Raw genomic sequence first — 19,023 nt, 5'->3', positions numbered from 1 at the left:
CCTTCTGGTGGTTCCCTCACTGTGAGAAGCCAAGTTACAGGGAACCAGGCAGAGGGCCTTCTCGGTGGTGGCGCCCGCCCTGTGGAACGCCCTCCCACCAGATGTCAAAGAGAAGAACAACTACCTGACTTTTAGAAGACATCTGAAGGCATCCCTGTTTAGTGAAGCTTTTAATGTTTGATGCATTACGGTATTTTAATATTCTGTTGGAAGCCGCTTGGAGTGGCTGGGGAAATCCAGCCAAATGGGCAGGGTATAAATAATAAATTATTATTATTATTATTATCAGGTGTGCCCAAACTTTTTTCAAAGAGGGCCAGATTTGATAAAGTGAACATGCGTGAGGGCCAACCAAAGTTGCTGAGCTTTTTTTAGGATTTTACCCCAGGACATATACTGCCACAGGGGCTAGATTTAATTGACCAGCGGGCTGGATTAGGCCCCCAAAACGGACTTTGGACATGCCTGTGCTAGAGGGACCAATGGCGTGACTCCGTAGAAGGTATAGTCTGGTGCTGTGATGGCTGGTGACTGTTGGGATTGGCAGAGAGGCCAGGCAGAAGTTGAAGCCAGTGCCAACAACCGGAAAAACCAACTTACTCTCTCTCTCTTTTTAATTTATTTATAGATTTTTCACAAAAAAGATGAACTTTACAAAATTTAACAGACCATAAATTACTTTATCCATTGGCTTCCCATCCCCGCTTCCATGGTTTCCATATTTACCCCTGAATGATGCATATTTCACGCACATACAGTCATACCTCGGGTTACAGATGCTTCAGGTTGCGTTATTTCGGGTTGCGGACCACCGAAACCCAGAAGGACTGGAACGGGTTACTTCCGGGTTTTGGCGGTCGCACATGCACAGAAGCGCTAAATCGCACTTTGCACATGTGCAGAAGCACTGAATTGCAACCCGTGCATGCGCAGACGTGTCACTGCGGGTTGCGGATGTTGCGGGTTGTGAATGTGCATCCCGCACAGATCACGTTCCCAACCCGAGCGTCCACTGTATACTATTTGACACATCCATTTTGACCTACTGTATTTAACCCTGTCGCTCATATTTCAAGCCCTGCTCGCGTTTTCACGTTGCTGTGGTAGTTCTTTAAATGCTCAGTAAAAGGCCTCCAGTCCTTGATGGATTTCCCATCGTTTTGGTCTCCAATCTTGCCGGTTCCGTACACTCCATGCTTTTCAAAAGCTGTTCTTCCTTTCCTGGAACCTCTCCTTCTTCCGCTCTTTGGACGTAGTGCTCAGGCTGCTGCCGTTATATACAAAAACCAACTCATTCTACTTTTGCCCCCGTCTTCCTCTCCGCCGAGTTTTACGGGGCAGTACTGAGATTACAAAAGAGGAAGCCAACAGGGAAGGCTAGTTGAAAATAAGAAAGCCAGTGTATACCCATTTGTGGAAGCCGTTGGCTGATAACAGGCCGAGATGGGTGGGGCAGGGACCCCTTTGTCCTACGTGACCACAGTCCTGATAAAATCAGTTTGGAAAACTGCACAGTCCTTGTACCCGAGTCGGGAAGTGGAACGGTTCTGGTTTGAGCCAACCTGGGAGGGGCAACATCTTGGCTCATCCCTTTCCTCTGCCTCTATATAAACCAACCCAAGTCCACGACTCAGCTGCCATTGATCTCAGCTATGGCTTCCTCCGGAATCACTATCTGCCTGGAGAAGGATGATGCCAAGGCAGTTGCCCAAGTCCTGCCCTACGGGGGGCAGGACTATGGGGAGCTGAAGCGCCGGTGTCTCCAGCAGGGATCGCTCTTTGTCGACCCCGACTTCAAACCCAGCCCCGAGTCGCTTGGATACAATAAGCTGGGACCTGGCTCCAAGAAAGCCGAGGGGGTGGTTTGGCAGAGGCCAAAGGTGAGTCAAAACAAAGACATTCTCCTTTTACATCCAGTTCACTGATTATCAGTAGTTCCCGAAAGATGCAAGCAGTGTACAACAGTCAGTCTGTTGAGTGTTTTGGGGATGCTAGCATCTTGGGAGGGGGGAGGGAGTAATATAGGTGTTATACATTTTTGGGGGGGGACCCCTAAACCCTAGAAAATAATAAATGGTATGATTTTGTTGGTTTGGGATGTGAAAGGAGAAATAGAAGCTGCAGAGGAATTCCTGGGCAGAGCAGCTGAGCAGAACTGCTCAGCTTGCAGACTTAACATTCAGAATAAGAGAACAAGAAGAACATACATTTAGAGAAGACTGGAAAACGTTTATTGAATATATGGGAAATAATTGTGTCGCTGAAAATGTTGGCAGCGTTCAGATAAGTTCAACAGTGTAAATAAGTTTTGATGGGTGTAATAATGGAATATTGAATGGTATAGCTTTTGTAAAATATGCAGGGATTTATGATATATAACATGAACCTTGGAAAGAGAAGAAGGGAAGTCACTGATATTTTAAGGATGTAAAACTGAGTATTTCAAATTGTAAAATTTAATAAAAATTACATACAAAAAAAATTAGGGAATTCCTGTGCCACCTTATGCAAAACGACCCGGCCAAGCTAGAGCCATTAAGAAACACAGAGGTGTGAACAGAGGCAGGGGTTTGGAAAGTTGTCAGGGTAACTGTGTTTGAGGCGACAGGAAAAGGGAGTCTGGCAGCAAGGAGTGCTGGGGGAAGAAGGGGGGAAGAAAGACTGGTATCCATCTTGGGCAGGTTGGCTGCAGAGCTGATGGGGAGAGGTACCTTGGACCGTGCTGTAAGATCTGGACTCCCTCCATGCAGACTGAAGGTGTAAATCAGTGAATAAACCATATTTCTTAAAGCTACGACAGTTTCTGCTATGTCTCAATTCTAGAAAGGAACATATAGACCCCATGGGCTCTTGCCGCCGCTTGGCAGAGAGGAGGGGAGGCACATAATAATAATAATAATAATAATAATAATAATAATAATAATAATAATAATAATAATAATAATAATTTATTTGTACCCCGCCCATCTGGCTGGGTTTCTCTACAAAGACCAAAAATACACTAAGATGTCACACATTAAAACCTTTCCTGAACAGGGCTGCCTTCAGATGTCTTCTAAATGTCAGGTAGTTGTTTATCTCTTTGACATCTGATGGGAGGGTGTTCCACAGGGCGGGCGCCACCACCAAGAAGGCCCTCTGCCTGGTTCCCTGTAGCTTTGCTTCTCGCAGGGAGGGAACCACCAGAAGGCCCTTGGCGCTGGACCCAACTTTTCTAACATGTGGAAAGCCAGGTTTACACCCCCAGCTCACCTGGTGGGCTGGGGATTTCTTAGAATGAAAGCCCTGAGTGCATTCCAAGCCAAGGAATTGTCTCTCAGGTACCAGAACTGGACATAGTCCCTGCACACAAAAGCCCATTCCTCCTGGTTGCGCCAAGGTTTGTTTGTTTCAGCAGCCTGTTATTGCAGAAGTAGGTAATGGAAACAACTTTTCCGTGTTGTCTTTACAGGACATCTGCAAGCCCCAAGTGCCTCGCTTCATCTGTGAAGGAATGAACCGTACAGACGTCCGCCAGGGGAAACTGGGTAATGTGTCAATTGCCTGCCTTCTCTGTAGCTTATTGCCTTGCTGTTAAGTTTTCCGCCCTGCTTTCTGGCCTGACTTTTGCGCCTTCAACAGCGGAAACTGTCACCAGTATCACTACAACTTTGTGGGGTGGGGAGAGAGCATCAACTTTTGCATTTCTGATGCAGATTTAGAGAATTAAACAGCAGAGCGTCTCTGCTAGGAAAAGACTCAGCCTCACACCATTACCTGGCAATCACTCGTAGCCGAGCAAGATTGTCTTCCATAAACAAGGTTTTAACAATGAGTTTGTAGGTGACTGTGGAGGCGAATTCTGGATCCACATGTCCTTCCACAGTGGGGACATTATATTTCATTAGAGCAGGGATAGACAAACTAAGGCCCGGGGGCCAGATCCGGCCCAATTGCCTTCTAAATCCGGCCCTCGGACGGTCCAGGAATCAGCCTTTTTACGTGAGTAGAATGTGTGCTTTTATTTCAAATGCATCTCTGGGTTATTTGTGGGGCATAGGAATGCGTTCATTATTTATTTCAAAATATAGTTTGCCCCCCCCAAGGTCTGAGGGACAATGGACAGGCCCCCTGCTGAAAAGGTTTGCTGACCCCTGCCTTAGAGGTTTGTTGATATAAAAAGGTAAAGGGACCCCTGACCATTAAGTCCAGTTGTGACCGACTCTGGGGTTGCGGCGCTCATCTCACTTTATTAGCTGAGAGAGCTGGCATACAGCTTCTGGGTCCTGCGGCCAGCATGATTAAGCCGCTTCTGGCGAACCAGAGCAGTGCACAGAAACGCCGGAGTGGTACCTATTTATCTACTTGCACTTTGACGTGCTTTTGAACTGCTAGGTTGGCAGGAGCAGGGACCGAGCAATGGGAGCTCACCCCGTCGTGGGGATTTGAACCACCGACCTTCTGATCGGCAAGTCCTAGGCTCTGTGGTTTAACCCACAGCGCCATAGTCATTCATTAATTTTGAGTTGCCACGCTCTTCTGTTGTTGCTGCCCCTGTGCCTTCGGTGGCAGCCTGACATACCGAAATTTAGAATGAGCACGATTACATCCTCTCTGTGATCCTCTTCATTATAGTCAAACTCACATGAGTAAAGCTGTCTTTCTACTTGCTAAATTTGTGCATGCCAAGAACGGTTAAAAAAAGGCAAGTTTAATTTGCTGCCTTATGTTACATCTTTACCACAAATGTAAACTAGCTAAACGGAAGTAAACCAGCTGAATGGATGTGGCTTCCCTCAGGGAATCCTGGGATTTGTAGTTCCAGGACAGGGCTAGCAGTCCTTGCAAGTATCGTCTTCACAAAACCACCATTCCTAGAATGCCGTTATCAATTAACATTTAACAACTAGTTTATGTCTGGGGTGTAGAAAGCAGCTTCGCTGTACAAACATGGGAAGGTTTCAAAACTCTTTGTTCCTTATCAATCCTACAACTAGCGATAACCCAAATTATTACAGAGCTGCTATTTGTTTGCTCCCTGCTGCTGTGACTTTTACAGCAGTCCGACAGTCAGGAATTCAGTAGGTGAAGCTTTCTCTAGCGTCGTCGTGATGACAAATCCTTCATCACGTGCTTTGTGTATCTAGTTGCTGTTAAACACGCAACAAAAATGGTGGCCAGTTGGTATTATTTTCCATGCTGTGTATAATCCACAAAAATTTCTACACCAAGAAGCCCCACATTATGTTGAACAGAATCCATAAAATCAAATAATTCATATTAGGAATGGACAAATCTTTCCATTGTGGCTTCTCTCTGTTTTGCATTTTTATCATCTTAAATTCAGTTTGCCACATTTCTGCATCGGCTAGTGATTTATTTATTTTGGAAATTCCTCGCGAAAAAAATTGTCACAATTTTAGTGTTCATTTCTCCTCCTGTATATTTTTATATGGAATTTTGCCCAGTATACACGTTTTTGCAAGCCATTTCCCCCTCCTGAAGCTATTCATTTTTGTGCACACTTTCCATTCTCGCAAAATTCAGAGAACTACGAATTCTGAAGGTATTTGGGGTCATGGGAATGATGCACATTAAACCAAATTTCTCTTCTGTTCCTAATTCAGATAAGCAGTTGAATTCCTTGCTTGTAGAAGAAACAGGCAGGTGTTCCCAGGGCTACACACACACCATAACTTTAAAGCACATGGCTCCCCCAAGAATCCTGGGAACTGTAGTTCTGTGAGGGGCTGAGCTGCAGTTTCTGGAATTCTTCGCAGAATGTACCGTACATCGTACTCAATGTACGAACTTGTCCTGATCTCTGTGTCATCCTCATTAAATTAAGCTGGTGTGGATGCTGCCTTCTATAGAATCCTGAGAAGTTGTGCATCTATTTTCTGGAGCATTTGGTCTTTCAAACAGTGTAGAAATAAATAAATAGCAACCATCTTCTTTCTACCTCTGACAGGCGACTGCTGGTTCCTGGCAGCAGCAGCATCCCTCACGTTGTACCCACATCTCCTGCACAGGGTGGTACCACAGAATCAAAGTTTTGAGACTGCAGACTATGCTGGCATCTTCCACTTCCAGGTGACTTTCATTACATCCCCTCCAGGAGGTCCGGTCAGGTCCCTGGTCAAAGCTTCTTCCCATCACTGCTACCCTTGTACTTTGCTGGGTGAAAATGAAGCCATTTCCCAGCACAAAGGTGCAGGGATTGCAGAATTTACAGCGTCAGAATGGAATCCTGGAGGCTTTCGAATCTAACCAGCTGCCGTGGCCCTCCAGGTTTCATTTGACTACAATACCCATAATCCTTTTTTAAAAAAATAATTAATTAATAAAAAATAATTAATTTTTATTAGTTTTTGAACTTTAACAAATGCACCCAAATTATTTAAATTATTTAAATTTAATAATTAGGTTTCCCACTCCCGTTGCAAGGTAAAGGGACCCCTGACCATTAGGTCCAGTTGTGACTGACTCTGGGGTTGCGGCGCTCATCTCGCTTTATTGGCCGAGGGAGCCGGCGTACAGCTTCCGGGTCATGTGGCGAACCAGAGCAGTGCACGGAAACGCCGTTTACCTTCCCACCAGAGTGGTACCTATTTATCTACTTGCACTTCGTGCTTTCGAACTTCTAGGTTGACAGGAACAGGGACCGAGCAACGGGAGCTCACCCCGTCGTGGGGATTCGAACCACGACCTTCTGATTGGGAAGTCCTAGGCTCTGTGGTTTAACCCACAGCGCCACCCGTGTCCCTTCATTGCAAGTCCATTAAATTCCTGGTGTTACTGCTTCATTCTTCTTCTTTGATCACCTTCTCAATCTTCTACTAGTTTTAATCCATTTTCATAGCCAGCCGGTTTTGTTACCTTGCAATCAGCACCGCTGTTATTACAACATCCATCATCCTTGACCATTGGCTATGCTGACTGTGACTGATGGGAGTTGTAGTCCAACAACATCTGGAGGGCAGGCAAAGAACAGAGGTTCTCCTAATCAAAAGCATCTCATTCTCATTCATTTCCCTCCCACCCAACCGCTTCCTAGTTCTGGCAGTATGGGCAGTGGGTAGATGTCGTGGTGGATGACTTTCTGCCCACTGTGAATGGAAAGTTGATTTTCGTGCACTCAGAGGAGAAGGATGAGTTCTGGATGCCTTTGTTGGAGAAAGCCTACGCCAAGTGAGTGGAACACCAGTTACTTAATTCACTGTTTAATTTGGGCGTTGTCGGGAGCCAGAGTCAAGCATAGGTCAGCGATAAAGTCAACTATTGATTCAAGAAACTAAGACAGCGCAGGCCTGGTGACCCCAGCAGCTCGTAGGTTTTGCCCAAATGCAGCAGCTACAAGGATAGCCTAAGAACCCTCCCCTGCAGGGCTTTTACCAAGCAGTTGCAGACTGCGTCTGTGCACAACCAATCTCTGCTCTTCCTTTTTCATTTCTCTGTGTGTTCCAAGAGATGGGGGGAAGGGAGCTGATCGCAGCAGAAGGGGGAGACTCCCTGGATTCTTCAGCTCATAGCTGTCAACTGTCCCTTATTTGGCGGGACAGTCCCTTATCCCAGCGCTGTGTCCCACTGCTGTCCCTTATTGATGATGTCCCTTAAATTTCCCGGGTTTCAAAGGAAGCAGCTCCTCTCCCTCCCTCCCTGCCGGCCAGGGAGGAGGGAGGCTCCAACTGTGTTGCTTGGCTGCGTTGCTCACCCAATAAGGAGTCTAAGAACGACAGGGGGTGGAGCTTGCATGCCTTGTGCCGATCAAATGGGCCTCATTGCCTGGGGACTCGCCTTTGCTCAGCGCTTCCCAGCGGAGAGGTGACGGTGGTTTTCCTTGCTGCATCCCCTTTGCCGGGTTGCTGCTCTGTGGGAACCACCGCTTGAGGCTTCGTTTGGCTGATGGCTGGGCTTTCTACCTTTGGCTCGGAGGGGCTCAGAAGTTGAACATACCTGTGTTCGGAAAATCCATTATTTTGGCTGCTGATCCCTTATTTTCGAGGCTGCTGGCCCCTTATTTTCAAATCTGTAAGTTGACAGCTATGGTTCAGCTGCCTCTTGGCCCCCCTCCTCTCCAGCCTCTGCTTCTGCCTCTGATTCTGGACTGCTCTCTGCCCCAGACTCTCCCTGCTCACTAAGCCCTGTCTCTTCAGCTTCCGACACCTCCTCCCAGTCTTCTCCCTCTTCTCCCTCTGACCACTCATTGTCATCCCACCACCAATCCCCTGGCTCTGAGTCTTCTTTTCTTGGGGGTTCCCCAGCTGGTGCCTTCCACCACTCCTCTGCATTTGGCCAGTCCATGACAGTTGAGGCCTTCCAGCTGTTGTCGGACTACAGTTCCCATTACCCCTCTGCATTGGCCACACTGCCCGGGCTGATGGGTCCTGGAGTCCAACAACATCCGGTGGAGCAGCAATGAGGGTCCTCCAGGTGTTGGCAAGCTCCCTTTCTCACTAGCCTTTGACAGCACAGCCATAACTCTCTACAGCTGATGAGAGTTGTAGTCAAGCAATACCCATAGGTCCACAGGTTCCCCACCTTTAACTAGACTAGGGCTGGGCAATATCTGGTTTTCAACTTCGTGATATATGGCTGGCTAAACACGGTGATATACCCAGGCCCGGATTTAGATTTGATGAGGCCCTAAGCTACTGAAGGTAATGGGGCCCTTTATATGTCCAGCTGTCCTTTGTCAACAACAAATTGCCGCTGTTTTTTTGTGTTCAATATATGCTATATGGTAATTTATGGACCTACTAGGTCCATACACAACACAAAACACTGTTACTGTATGTAGGTGTTATTTTATCTTGTATTTTGGAAACGTACATCCAGGTGTGTGTTTTTTCTTTAGTTTTTTGGGGGGCCCCCAAGAGAGTGGAGTCCTAAGCTATAGCTCGGTATATCATATACCGATATATCACAATGTCTGAAATAAGGATGGAGCTATGTAGAGGCATTGGCTGACTTCACAGTTTCCCCCGCATTGTGATTTTTGCATAGCAAACACACACACACACACACACACACACACACGATTCTCAATATATGGCCCAGGCAAAATTTTTGAAACCGATCTCACAATATGGAATTCAAACCAGTTTTGGACGACATATCAACATATCGCCCAGCCTTAAGCTAGACCCTCATCTAACCAACTTTAAAAATCTAAATACAGTGGTGCCTCGCAAGACGAAAAGAATCCGTTCTGTGATTCTCTTCGTCTTGCGGTTTTTTCCGTCTTGCGAAGCAAGCCCATTGAAGGATTAGCGGATTAGTGCTATTAGCGGCTTTTAGAGGCTTTTAGCGGCTTATCTGCTGATCTGATCACTTAGCGGCTTAGAAAAAAGGGGGGGAGAAAAAAAAACAGCAGGAACTCGCAAGACATTGTCGTCTTGCGAAGCAAGCCCATAGGAGATTCGTTTTGCGAAGCACCTCCAAAATGGAAAACTCTTTCGTCTAACGAGTTTTCCGTCTTGCGAGGAATTCGTCTTGCGGGGCACCACTGTACAGTCATACCTCGGGTTAAAGTTGCTTCAGGTTGAACGTTTTTGCATCCAGAGGTACCACTGTACAAAGAGTTGTCATTCCATAGTCTCCAACTGTCCTGAAAGTGTTGGGGCTGTTGCGAAACCCTTAAGCCACTGCAGCTTCTCAGGATGCAACACTGAAAGCAGGGAAGAGCAGGAGCAGGGAGAGAGGAGACAGTGACCCAGCCTCCCATGGTGGCGCAGTGGGACCCGTGGGGAGGGGAGGAGAGGGGTCCGGGTGCCAACCTCTGCTGCCCCCCCAGCTCTGCCAGAAGGTACCACTCAACGCATCCACTCAATGGTGATGGCGGCAGCAGGAGCGGCATGAGGGGGCCTGCCTTGCGATGGTGCACAGGGGCCTTTTGGAGGTCACATCTGCCAACCATAGAGACTACGCTGCTGGCACAGAAAGGCTGCCTTGTAAACATCTGGCGCAGGTGCCTCCTCTGACGCCCAAGGCGGGTTGATGGAAGCCTCACAATTTTACCAAGGCATTTTGCCGGCACTGTATTGTTGCACACTCCTCTTGGTAACAGCTGTTGGGGCAACTCTGCCAGCCCCACCCTTTCCCCATATTCCATGGGCAGTGTGTCTATATATGGGGCACGAGGTTGGGGGGCACACACCCACACCGAAGTAGAACAGAATGCCTCCATTTTCATCTGAGGAATGTTGGAGGTTGTCTCGGGACCGAAAAACGTGTGGCATTGAGTAGATCGCTGCCTTGGATGTACAGAGAAGACAATTGCATCTTTTTCTTAAGAGAAAAATGGTCTAATTTAGTGCAAGGCAGATTCCTGTGTTCATTCTTCTGCTCTTCAATCTGTATTTTTACTCCCGCCTTTTCCTTCCTGCAAAGGCTGAATGGCTCCTACGAGGGTATAAGTCTGGGAATGATGAATGAAGCCTTTGTGGACTTCACTGGCGGAGTTGGGACCATCTTTCTGCTAAAAACACCTAACCCAGAGCTTTTCAAGATCATTCGAGAGGCGCTGAAGAGGCGCTCTATGATGGGAGCGAGCATTATGGTAGGTGCAGGGGGGGGCACTCATTTAAGGGGGTTGCAGTGCTTAGTGTCATCGGCACACCCATCTCCCCAAATCCCTGGCAATATCTTCTCAGCGGCTTCAGTGGCGAAACCAAGCTGTGGGTCAGCTGAGACCCCCAAACCTCTCTTGAGCCAGACCCAGCACCCAATACTAGCTCTCAATCTTGATTGGTGAAAGTTCAGGTCCAAAAACATCGGGAGTGGGGACTGAAAGTTTTAAATACAGTCGTACCTTGGTTTCCGAACAGCTTAGTTCTCGAATGTTTTGGCTCCCGAATGCCGCAAACCCGGAAGTGAGTGTTTCGGTTCGCGAACTATTTTTGGAAGCCGAACGTCCAACAGGGCTTCCACGGCTTCCTATTGGCTGCAGGAGCTTCCTTAGATCCAAGCAGGCATAAAATATTGCTCTCTAATGCCATGTTCCCTCTTGGTTTCCTTCAATGTCACATCTCTCCTAACCTCTCTGCTCTAACCTCTGGCTTTATCTGTTGAGGGAGGCCCCCCCCAGTCCTTTAATCCTTTGTTCTCTTAATGGCCTGTCACCCTGGAGTCTAGCCTTTTAACACTTGCTGAATCCAGGAGTTCGAAGTGAGTGCCTGGAGGCGGTTGGAGGTTGGATGGCGGCTAACAGATTGAGGTTGAATCCTGACAAGACAGAAGTACTGTTTTTGGGGGACAGGAGGTGGGCAGGTGTGGAGGATTCCCTGGTCCTGAATGGGGTAATTGTGCCCCTGAAGGACCAGGTGCGCAGCCTGGGAGTCATTTTGGACTCACAGCTGTCCACGGAGGCACAGGTCAATTCTGTGTCTAGGGCAGCTGTTTACCAGCTCCATCTGGTACGCAGGATGAGACCCTATCTGCCTGCGGACTGCCTCGCCAGAGTGGTGCATGCTTTGGTTATCTCCCGCTTGGATTACTGCAATGCGCTCTACGTGGGGCTACCTTTGAAGGTGACCCGGAAACTACAACTAATCCAGAACGCGGCAGCTAGACTGGTGACTGGGAGCGGCCGCAGAGACCACATAACACCGGTCTTGAAAGACTTACATTGGCTCCCAGTACGTTTCCAAGCACAATTCAAAGTGTTGGTGCTGACCTTTCAAGCCCTAAACGGCCTTGGTCCAGTATACCTGAAGGAGCGTCTCCACCCCCATCGTTCTGCCCAGACACTGAGGTCCAGCACCGAGGGCCTTCTGGCAGTTCCCTCACTGCGAGAAGCCAAGTTACAGGGAACCAGGCAGAGGGCCTTCTCGGTAGTGGCGCCCTCCCTGTGGAACTCCCTCCCACCAGATGTGAAAGAGAACAACAACTACCAGGCTTTTAGAAGACATCTGAAGGCAGCCCTGTTTTGGGAAGCTTTTAATGTTTGCTGTATTATAGTATTTTAATATTCTTTTGGAAGCCGCCCAGAGTGGCTGGGGAAGCCCAGCCAGATGGGCGGGGTATAAATAATAATAAATTATTATTATTATTATTATTATTATTATTATTATTATTATTATCTAGCACTCAGCCGAACACCCCAAGCCTTCATTAAATTCTAACTCTTACCAGATCTAGGAGTCTGGCACCCACAAACTCGTAACTCTAGGGAGAGACCTGCAGGATCAGGCCGAAGGGGATCTAGTCTGGCATCCTGTTCTCACAGTGACCTACCAGATGCTTATGGGATACTTTCAAGCAGGACCCGAGTGCCACAACCTTTTCCTCACTTGTGAATCTTACCAACTGGTATTCAGAGACATATTCAAGGCTATTGACAAATTGGGGGGTGGGGGGGTGGGAAGGAGTTAGTCACCCAATTGTTCTGGGTGATGGTGTGGGTCTGACTGTGCTGTCCATCCTGATTTTCTTCAGGCAAGTGGTCCTGAGGAGACTGAACTAGAAACCCCAGAGAAACTGCTGAAAGGACACGCCTATTCCATCACCGGATTCCGCAAGGTATGCCTTGGCAGATTCCAGATCAGCCTCTTCCAGGGGCATTGAAGGCTAGTGTGGTGTAGTGGTTAAGAGCGGTAGTCACGTAATCTGGGAAACCGGGTTCGATTCCCCGCTCCTCCACATGCAGCTGCTGGGTGACCTTGGGCCAGTCACACTTCTGTGAAGTCTCTCAGCCCCACTCACCTCACAGAGTGTTTGTTGTGGGGGAGGAAGGGAAAGGAGAATGTTAGCCGCTTTGAGACTCCTGAAGGGGAGTGAAAGGCGGGATATCAAATCCAAACTCTTCTTCTTCTTCTTCTAAAGGCTGAGATATTTTGTACCAGTGTGGATCGCCTCCCTCCTTTCTCCTTTCCCGCTGCTGCTGCTGCTGTTGTTAGAAGAGCTTTTCTTACAGGGCAGCTTTTCATTTCATAATTGGCCTGAATTTATATCTATCTATCTATCTGGGACGTGGGTGGCGCTGTGGGTTAAACCACAGAGCCTAGGACTTGCCGATCAGAAGGTCGGCGGTTCGTATCCACGCGATGGGGTGAGCTCCCTTTGCTCCTGCCAGCCTAGCAGTTCAAAAGCACATCAAAGTGCAAGTAGATAAATAGGTACCACTCCGGCGGGAAGGTAAACGGCGTTTCCGTGTGCTGCTCTGGTTCGCCAGAAGCGGCTCAGTCATGCTGGCCACATGACCCAGAAGCTGTACGCTGGCTCTCTTGGCCAGTAAAGCAAGATGAGCGCCGCAACCCCAGAGTCATCTGCAACTGAACCTAATGGTCAGGGGGTACCTTTACCTATACCTTTACTTTTACTATCTATCTATCTATCTATCTATCTATCTATCTATCTGAATTGGCATGGGCCAATGGACAGCCAGTGTGGCAAAGTGGTTAGAGTACCTGACTAGGGTCCGGAAGACCTGGGTTCAAGTCTCTACCCAGCCATGAAGCTTGCTGGGCAACCTTAGGACAGTCCCTGCCGATCATTTTTAACCTACTTCGCAGGCTTGTTGTGAGGATTGTAAAATGGGAGGAGACGAACGACCTACACTGCCTTGAGCTTCCTGGAGGAAAAGAAGGATACGAATGCAATAGCAAAATGTGCAAACTGCGTGTAAATTTGTGTCCCGTGCCTCAGTTCTTTTAAGCACCTGGCAGTGCCCCCTGGTCTTTGCATGACTTTGGGGTCTCTGCGTAAAAAATGTCCCTGCTGGCTGTTCTCTGCCATAAAACAGGGACCACCTGCTATTTATTTTGCTCATTCTTAGGTCCATGTGGGGGGCCAGAGGGTGAAGCTGTTGCGATTACGGAATCCATGGGGCAGGGTCGAGTGGAACGGCAGCTGGAGCGACACGTGAGTTTGCCTGCAGGCTCTTGGGGGCAGGACGAGAGGCAGAGGGCACAATACCAGGAGAGGCATTCTGAGCAAGCGATCACATTATACTGCCTTGCAAAATTTGGGGGGTGCCTGGGATGATGGATATATGTGGGTCTCTTGATAGCTAGCTGTGTGATCTCTTGAGTTTCATGTCCACAGCCTCCATTTCCAGGGCAAGTCCCGTAATCATTTCACGTCCCAGAGTGTTTTAATGTTAAAAAGACTTAAGCAGGTCCACAATGGGAGTCAGGAACTTAGTGTGACTGGCCCTCTTCCAGCAAAGATTTGGCAATTGTCCTCGCCTTTTCACTTTGAGGTGTCCCTTCAAGACCTTTTCATTCCCCCCCCCCCAAATCTTGGTAACGACAGCTTACCCCTAACGAAGCTGCAGTTTCCAGAATCCTCAGCACTTCCCAGGAATCATTGAGGGGGAAGCCACATGCTTTGGATGTGTGTTAAATGTGCTTTTAAACTGCACAGCGTTGATGGTGGCCACCTTTGCTAACCAGGGACGTATCTACACTCACGGTTTATAACGTTAAAAAAGGGTTAAAGAATGGTTTTCAAAACGCGTTGCTCTTAACATTCTTAAATTGTTATTAAAATGCGACACCAGAGGGCGCTGCAGAGAAACCAGCAGAGTTTGGACCGGTGGGGGGTAGGGGGCGGAACGATAAGGTAAGAAAAAACATTTTAATTTGGAAGTATGACCTGTGACGTTTTAGAACAATATATATAATATCGTTTCTGTAACGTTATACAGCTCAGTGTAGATCCAACCCAACTTTTGACTATGAAGCTCTCCACTGACGTACGTTTGTGAATGCCCATGTTTTTCTGCCCTAGCTCACCGCTTTGGAGCTACGTGGACCCTGGACTCCGGGAGCAGCTGCGTGTGAAACAAGAAGATGGGGAATTTTGGTAAGAAACAGAGCCCCAGATCTTACCTCTTCTTTTGCGGTGTGGAGTTCTTCAAGGGAGTGTTTAAAAGGGTGGGACCACCGTAGTCAGAGAACAGTCAGTGTTAACCCTTGCCCCAGTATTTTGTTGTTGTTTAGTCGTTTAGTCGTATCTGCCTCTTCGTGACCCCCTGGACCAGAGTTTGGTCAAACTCACGGTGGTAGCTTCGAGAACACTGTCCAACCATCTTGTCCTCTGTCGTCCCCTTCTCCTTGTGCCCTCCATCTTTCCCAACATCAGGGTCTTTTCCAGGGAGTCTTCTCTTCTCATGAGGTGGCCAAAGTCTTGGAGCCTCAGCTTCAGGATCTGTCCTTCCAGTGAGCACTCAGGGCTGATTTCCTTCAGAATGGATAGGTTTGATCTTCTTGCAGTCCATGGGACTCTCAAGAGTCTCCTCCAGCACCAGAATTCAAAAGCATCAATTCTTCTGCGATCAGCCTTCTTTATGGTCCAGCTCTCACTTCCATACATCACTACTGGGAAAACCATGGTGTTGCACACTTCCCCCTGTTTTGCTCTCTCTCTCTCTAGGATGCAACTGTCTGACTTCATACATCATTTCGATATCTTGGAGATCTGCCACTTCCGCACTGATGGGCTAGAAGGGGAGAGTTCCCCCTCTGGCTGGTACGGCGGCGACTGCTTCCAAGGGAGCTGGGTCAAAGGTCACACTGCGGGTGGACACCGGACCTTCAACCCCTGGGGTAATCCTTGGAGTTTGGGACAGGGGAGTAGACAGAAGTGGCACTGGCAGGGCTGAGCTGGGAGCAGATTAATTGGGCATGGCGCCGGGTCTCTGGCCTTTCAGAGGTTGATGGATTGCAACTCCCATCATCCGTCCATGACTTGGCTTTGCTGGCTAGGACTGATGAGTGTGGGAGTTGGACAACATGTAGAGGGTCACAGATTTCCCTCGCCCCGGGCAGATGCAACAAAGGCAGGTTGGGGGAGACCTATGGCCTTCAGGACATTGCAGAAAATGCAAGCAGATAATGAGGCAGGGAGTAATGTGGGAACACGGCATGCTTGTGTGGACGTGGTGGTGTGCTACTCGTGGTAAGATTAAAAGTGAGTACAGTCATACCTCGGGTTACAGCCGCTTCAGGTTGTGTTTTTTGGGGTCGCAGACCGCTGAAACCTGGAAGTACCAGAACGGGTTACTTCTTGGTTTTGGCAGTTGTGCATGTGCAGAAGCACTAAATCACACTTTGTGGATGCACAGAAGCGCCGCGGGTTGCGTACGCTGCGGGTTGCGAACGTGCATCCCGCACGGATCACGTTCGCAACCCGAGCATCCACTGTAGCTGATTCAATAAATGCATGTTATATTCTGATAAGTGGGAATGTCTTGTGGTTCCTAGCCCAAAATTGCAGTAATATGGAGGGTGAGAGCCAAGATCTCAATAGGCGTGGATGAGCTCCGAATGCTTCTTAAAACATTTTTGAATTACTACTACAGTGGTGCCCCGCAAGACGAATGCCTCGCAAGACGGAAAACTCGCTAGACGAAAGAGTTTTCCGTTTTGGAGGTGCTTCGCAAAATGAATCTCCTATGGGCTTGCTTCGCAAGACGACAATGTCTTGCGAGTTCCTGCTGGTTTTCCCCCCCTCCCCCCCTTTTTCTAAGCTGCTAAGCCGCTTATCAGCTGATCCAATCAGCAGATAAGCCGCTAAAAGCCGCTAATAGCGCTAAGCCGCTTATCAGCTGATCTGATCAGCAGATAAGCCGCTAAAAGCCTCTAAAAGCCGCTAATAGCGCTAATCCGCTAATCCGTCAACGGGCTTGCTTCGCAAGTTCGAAAAAAACCGCTAGACGAAGAGAATCACAGAACGGATTCTTTTCGTCTTGCGAGGCACCACTGTACTATTATTAGTAGTGGTAGTAGTACCCCACCCAGCCACTCTGGGCAGCTTCCAATAACTATAAAAGCGTCATAAAACATCAAGCAAAATCTTCCCTATTCAGGGCTGCCTTCAGATGCCTTCTAAAAGTGGTATAGTTATTTATCTCCTTGGCATCCGATGGGAGGGCATTCCACAGGCTGAAGCAATAGCACCACCTGCTGGCAGTTAAAAGCGCACACCTGGTGCACTTCAATGCTGTTCGTGGAGCCACAAAGCACTTTCTGCAGGTGATGTCCTGGTGAGGTGTGGAAGAAACTAAGTAGCTGCTGGAGGGCCCTCAAAGTAGCGTAGTAAAGTTTGAGGAGAGGCAATTTCACTGCAAGGAGTTTCCCAGACAATTTCTCCCACAACCCTAGGCCCCAAACATGCCCAAAAACCTGAGTTATCTGAGTGGCTTTAGACCTGTTTTCCTCGCTGCGCAGACACCTTTTGGATGAACCCCCAGTTCCACCTTTCACTGCTGGAGCCGGACGAGAAGCAAAGGAAACAACAGGATCAACTCCCTCATCCCTCCTGCTCCCTCCTTGTCTCCTTGACGCAGAAGGACCGGCGCAGGAGCAATAAGGGCTTCCTTTGCATAGGCTATGACATCTTTCAGGTGAGCGCATGAGGCTGACTGGATCAAATATTGTGTCTGGTGACAAGATTTGCCAGAAGACCCACCTGGGGATGAAGTAAAAGCAATCGGTAGCTTAGACAGGGGCTGCCCATCCCATTCTGCCGCCTGAGGCGAAATGGGAAGGTGCTGCTTGCCCACCCCTAAGCGCCGCTGAAGCCTCACTTCAGCTTCTGCTGATATCGTGCAGAGGCCTGATGTGATTTTCCTGAGCCCCCAGGAAGTGAGGTGCTCAGCTACTGCAGCTGCTTCTCCTTGCTTCTGCGGTGACGTCCCTTGGATTTCACTGCCTAGGACGCCTGCCTCATGAATGGGCCGGCCCCAAGCTCAGTGGTCATCTGCTTCTAGAGCATCTGTTTGCATATAGAAAGTCCCACGTTTAGTCCCTGACATCCAGGCAGGGCTGAGAATGTCCCTGTGTGGAACTCTGGAGAGCTGCTGCCAGCCAGTGTTGACAATACTGGGTTAGCTGGACTCATGGTCTGACCTGGTACAAGGCAGCTTCCTATGTCCTTCCTCTCCATGTTATCTGCTAATAAGCCCCCTCTTCCACTCCACCGCCCCCCCCAGCTGTGGTCTGTCCACTATGTTAGTAATATCATAGCTTATCAATTGCCTTTTCTGACGCTCTGTGGATTGACTCTCTCAGGGCAACTTGTGATTAAACACATTGACAGTTACAATCCAAAAATGAAATGGCGGGGAGGTAGGGGTGTGTGTGTGTCTTTTAGAGAAGGATCAGCAGCAACTGATACTAAGTAAAAAAAAACACCAATCAAGGTTGCAATGCTATAATCCTATACACATCAGGAGTGTCTACCTTTTTTTGGTCAAGACCCCTGTTCATCCCATGCCACCTGTCCAGGGGCCAGTGGTGGGTGTGGCTACCCCACACTCCGGCTGGATCTATACAGATTTTAAAAACGCTATAGAAAAATATGCTATGTGTCAGGGGTTCAGGAGCAGAGACGCAGAGAAGGGAGGAGACAGAGAGCGAGGGGGAGGAATACGAAGGAAGGATGAGTGGGGATGACGACCCGAGATCACCGAGCCTGTCTAGCGAGTCCGAGGATTCCCAGAAGGGAGCGCCAGCAGCCAGAGCAAGGGGGGAGAGCAGGGGGACACCCCAGGAAGAAGGGTCCAGAGAGGGATCAGAAAGCAGCAGTTGGAGATCGGGACCCACGTTCCCAGCCGGGAGCAGCGGGGAGAAAGGGGACCAGATATCGGGCTCCGGAGACTTTCAGAAGGAGGGAGGGCATGAGTCAGGAGTAGTCACGCCCACCTCGGGGAGCGAGGAAACGATCAAGAGGAAAGTGGAGAGTTGGGCGCGCGCGCCAAGTTCAAATGTAACGGAAGCTGGCGCAGTCAGCAGCCCAGAGAGTGAACCGGGTCCCAAAGCCCGCCGCAAGGAGGCGGAAGGGTCAGGGGGGTCCGCGTCAGAAGAGAGTAGGAAGGGAGAGACCCAGGGGGGCAGGAGGACCCAGAGACGGAAGGAAAGGCGCAGGAGGTGGAGCAAGGCTAGGGTATTAAGCTGGTGCGCTAGAGGCGGAGACTCAGACGGGTCTTCGTCGTTCTGACCTAGAAGAAGTAGGGCTGCACGTTGCAGTTTGGAAATGGAACCTGTAATCCAATAAAGACTCTTTGAAACTGAACGCTGGCTGACTTGGTCCTATGTG

General features: G+C 48.8%; 1 protein-coding gene across 1 annotated transcript in view; it reads left to right on the top strand.

Moving 5' to 3' along the window:
* Positions 1-1,618: 1,618 nt before the first annotated feature.
* CAPN12 (calpain 12) overlaps positions 1,619-19,023 on the top strand; it is a 40,196-nt gene continuing 22,791 nt past the window's right edge. The window contains exons 1-10 of the mRNA XM_083515864.1: positions 1,619-1,880; positions 3,452-3,527; positions 5,951-6,072; positions 7,037-7,170; positions 10,372-10,540; positions 12,418-12,501; positions 13,757-13,842; positions 14,713-14,787; positions 15,358-15,530; positions 17,154-17,329. Of these exons, the coding sequence (XP_083371990.1) occupies positions 1,653-1,880; positions 3,452-3,527; positions 5,951-6,072; positions 7,037-7,170; positions 10,372-10,540; positions 12,418-12,501; positions 13,757-13,842; positions 14,713-14,787; positions 15,358-15,530; positions 17,154-17,329 (1,323 nt within the window). The 5' untranslated portion in view covers positions 1,619-1,652. The remainder of the gene's footprint in view (positions 1,881-3,451; positions 3,528-5,950; positions 6,073-7,036; positions 7,171-10,371; positions 10,541-12,417; positions 12,502-13,756; positions 13,843-14,712; positions 14,788-15,357; positions 15,531-17,153; positions 17,330-19,023) is intronic.

The sequence above is a fragment of the Podarcis liolepis genome, assembly GCF_965112155.1.
Source record: "Podarcis liolepis genome assembly, chromosome: 7".
In the NCBI taxonomy this organism is placed as follows: domain Eukaryota; kingdom Metazoa; phylum Chordata; class Lepidosauria; order Squamata; family Lacertidae; genus Podarcis; species Podarcis liolepis.
Note: the sequence above shows the minus strand (reverse complement) of the source record. Positions and strands in the feature narration are given on the sequence as shown.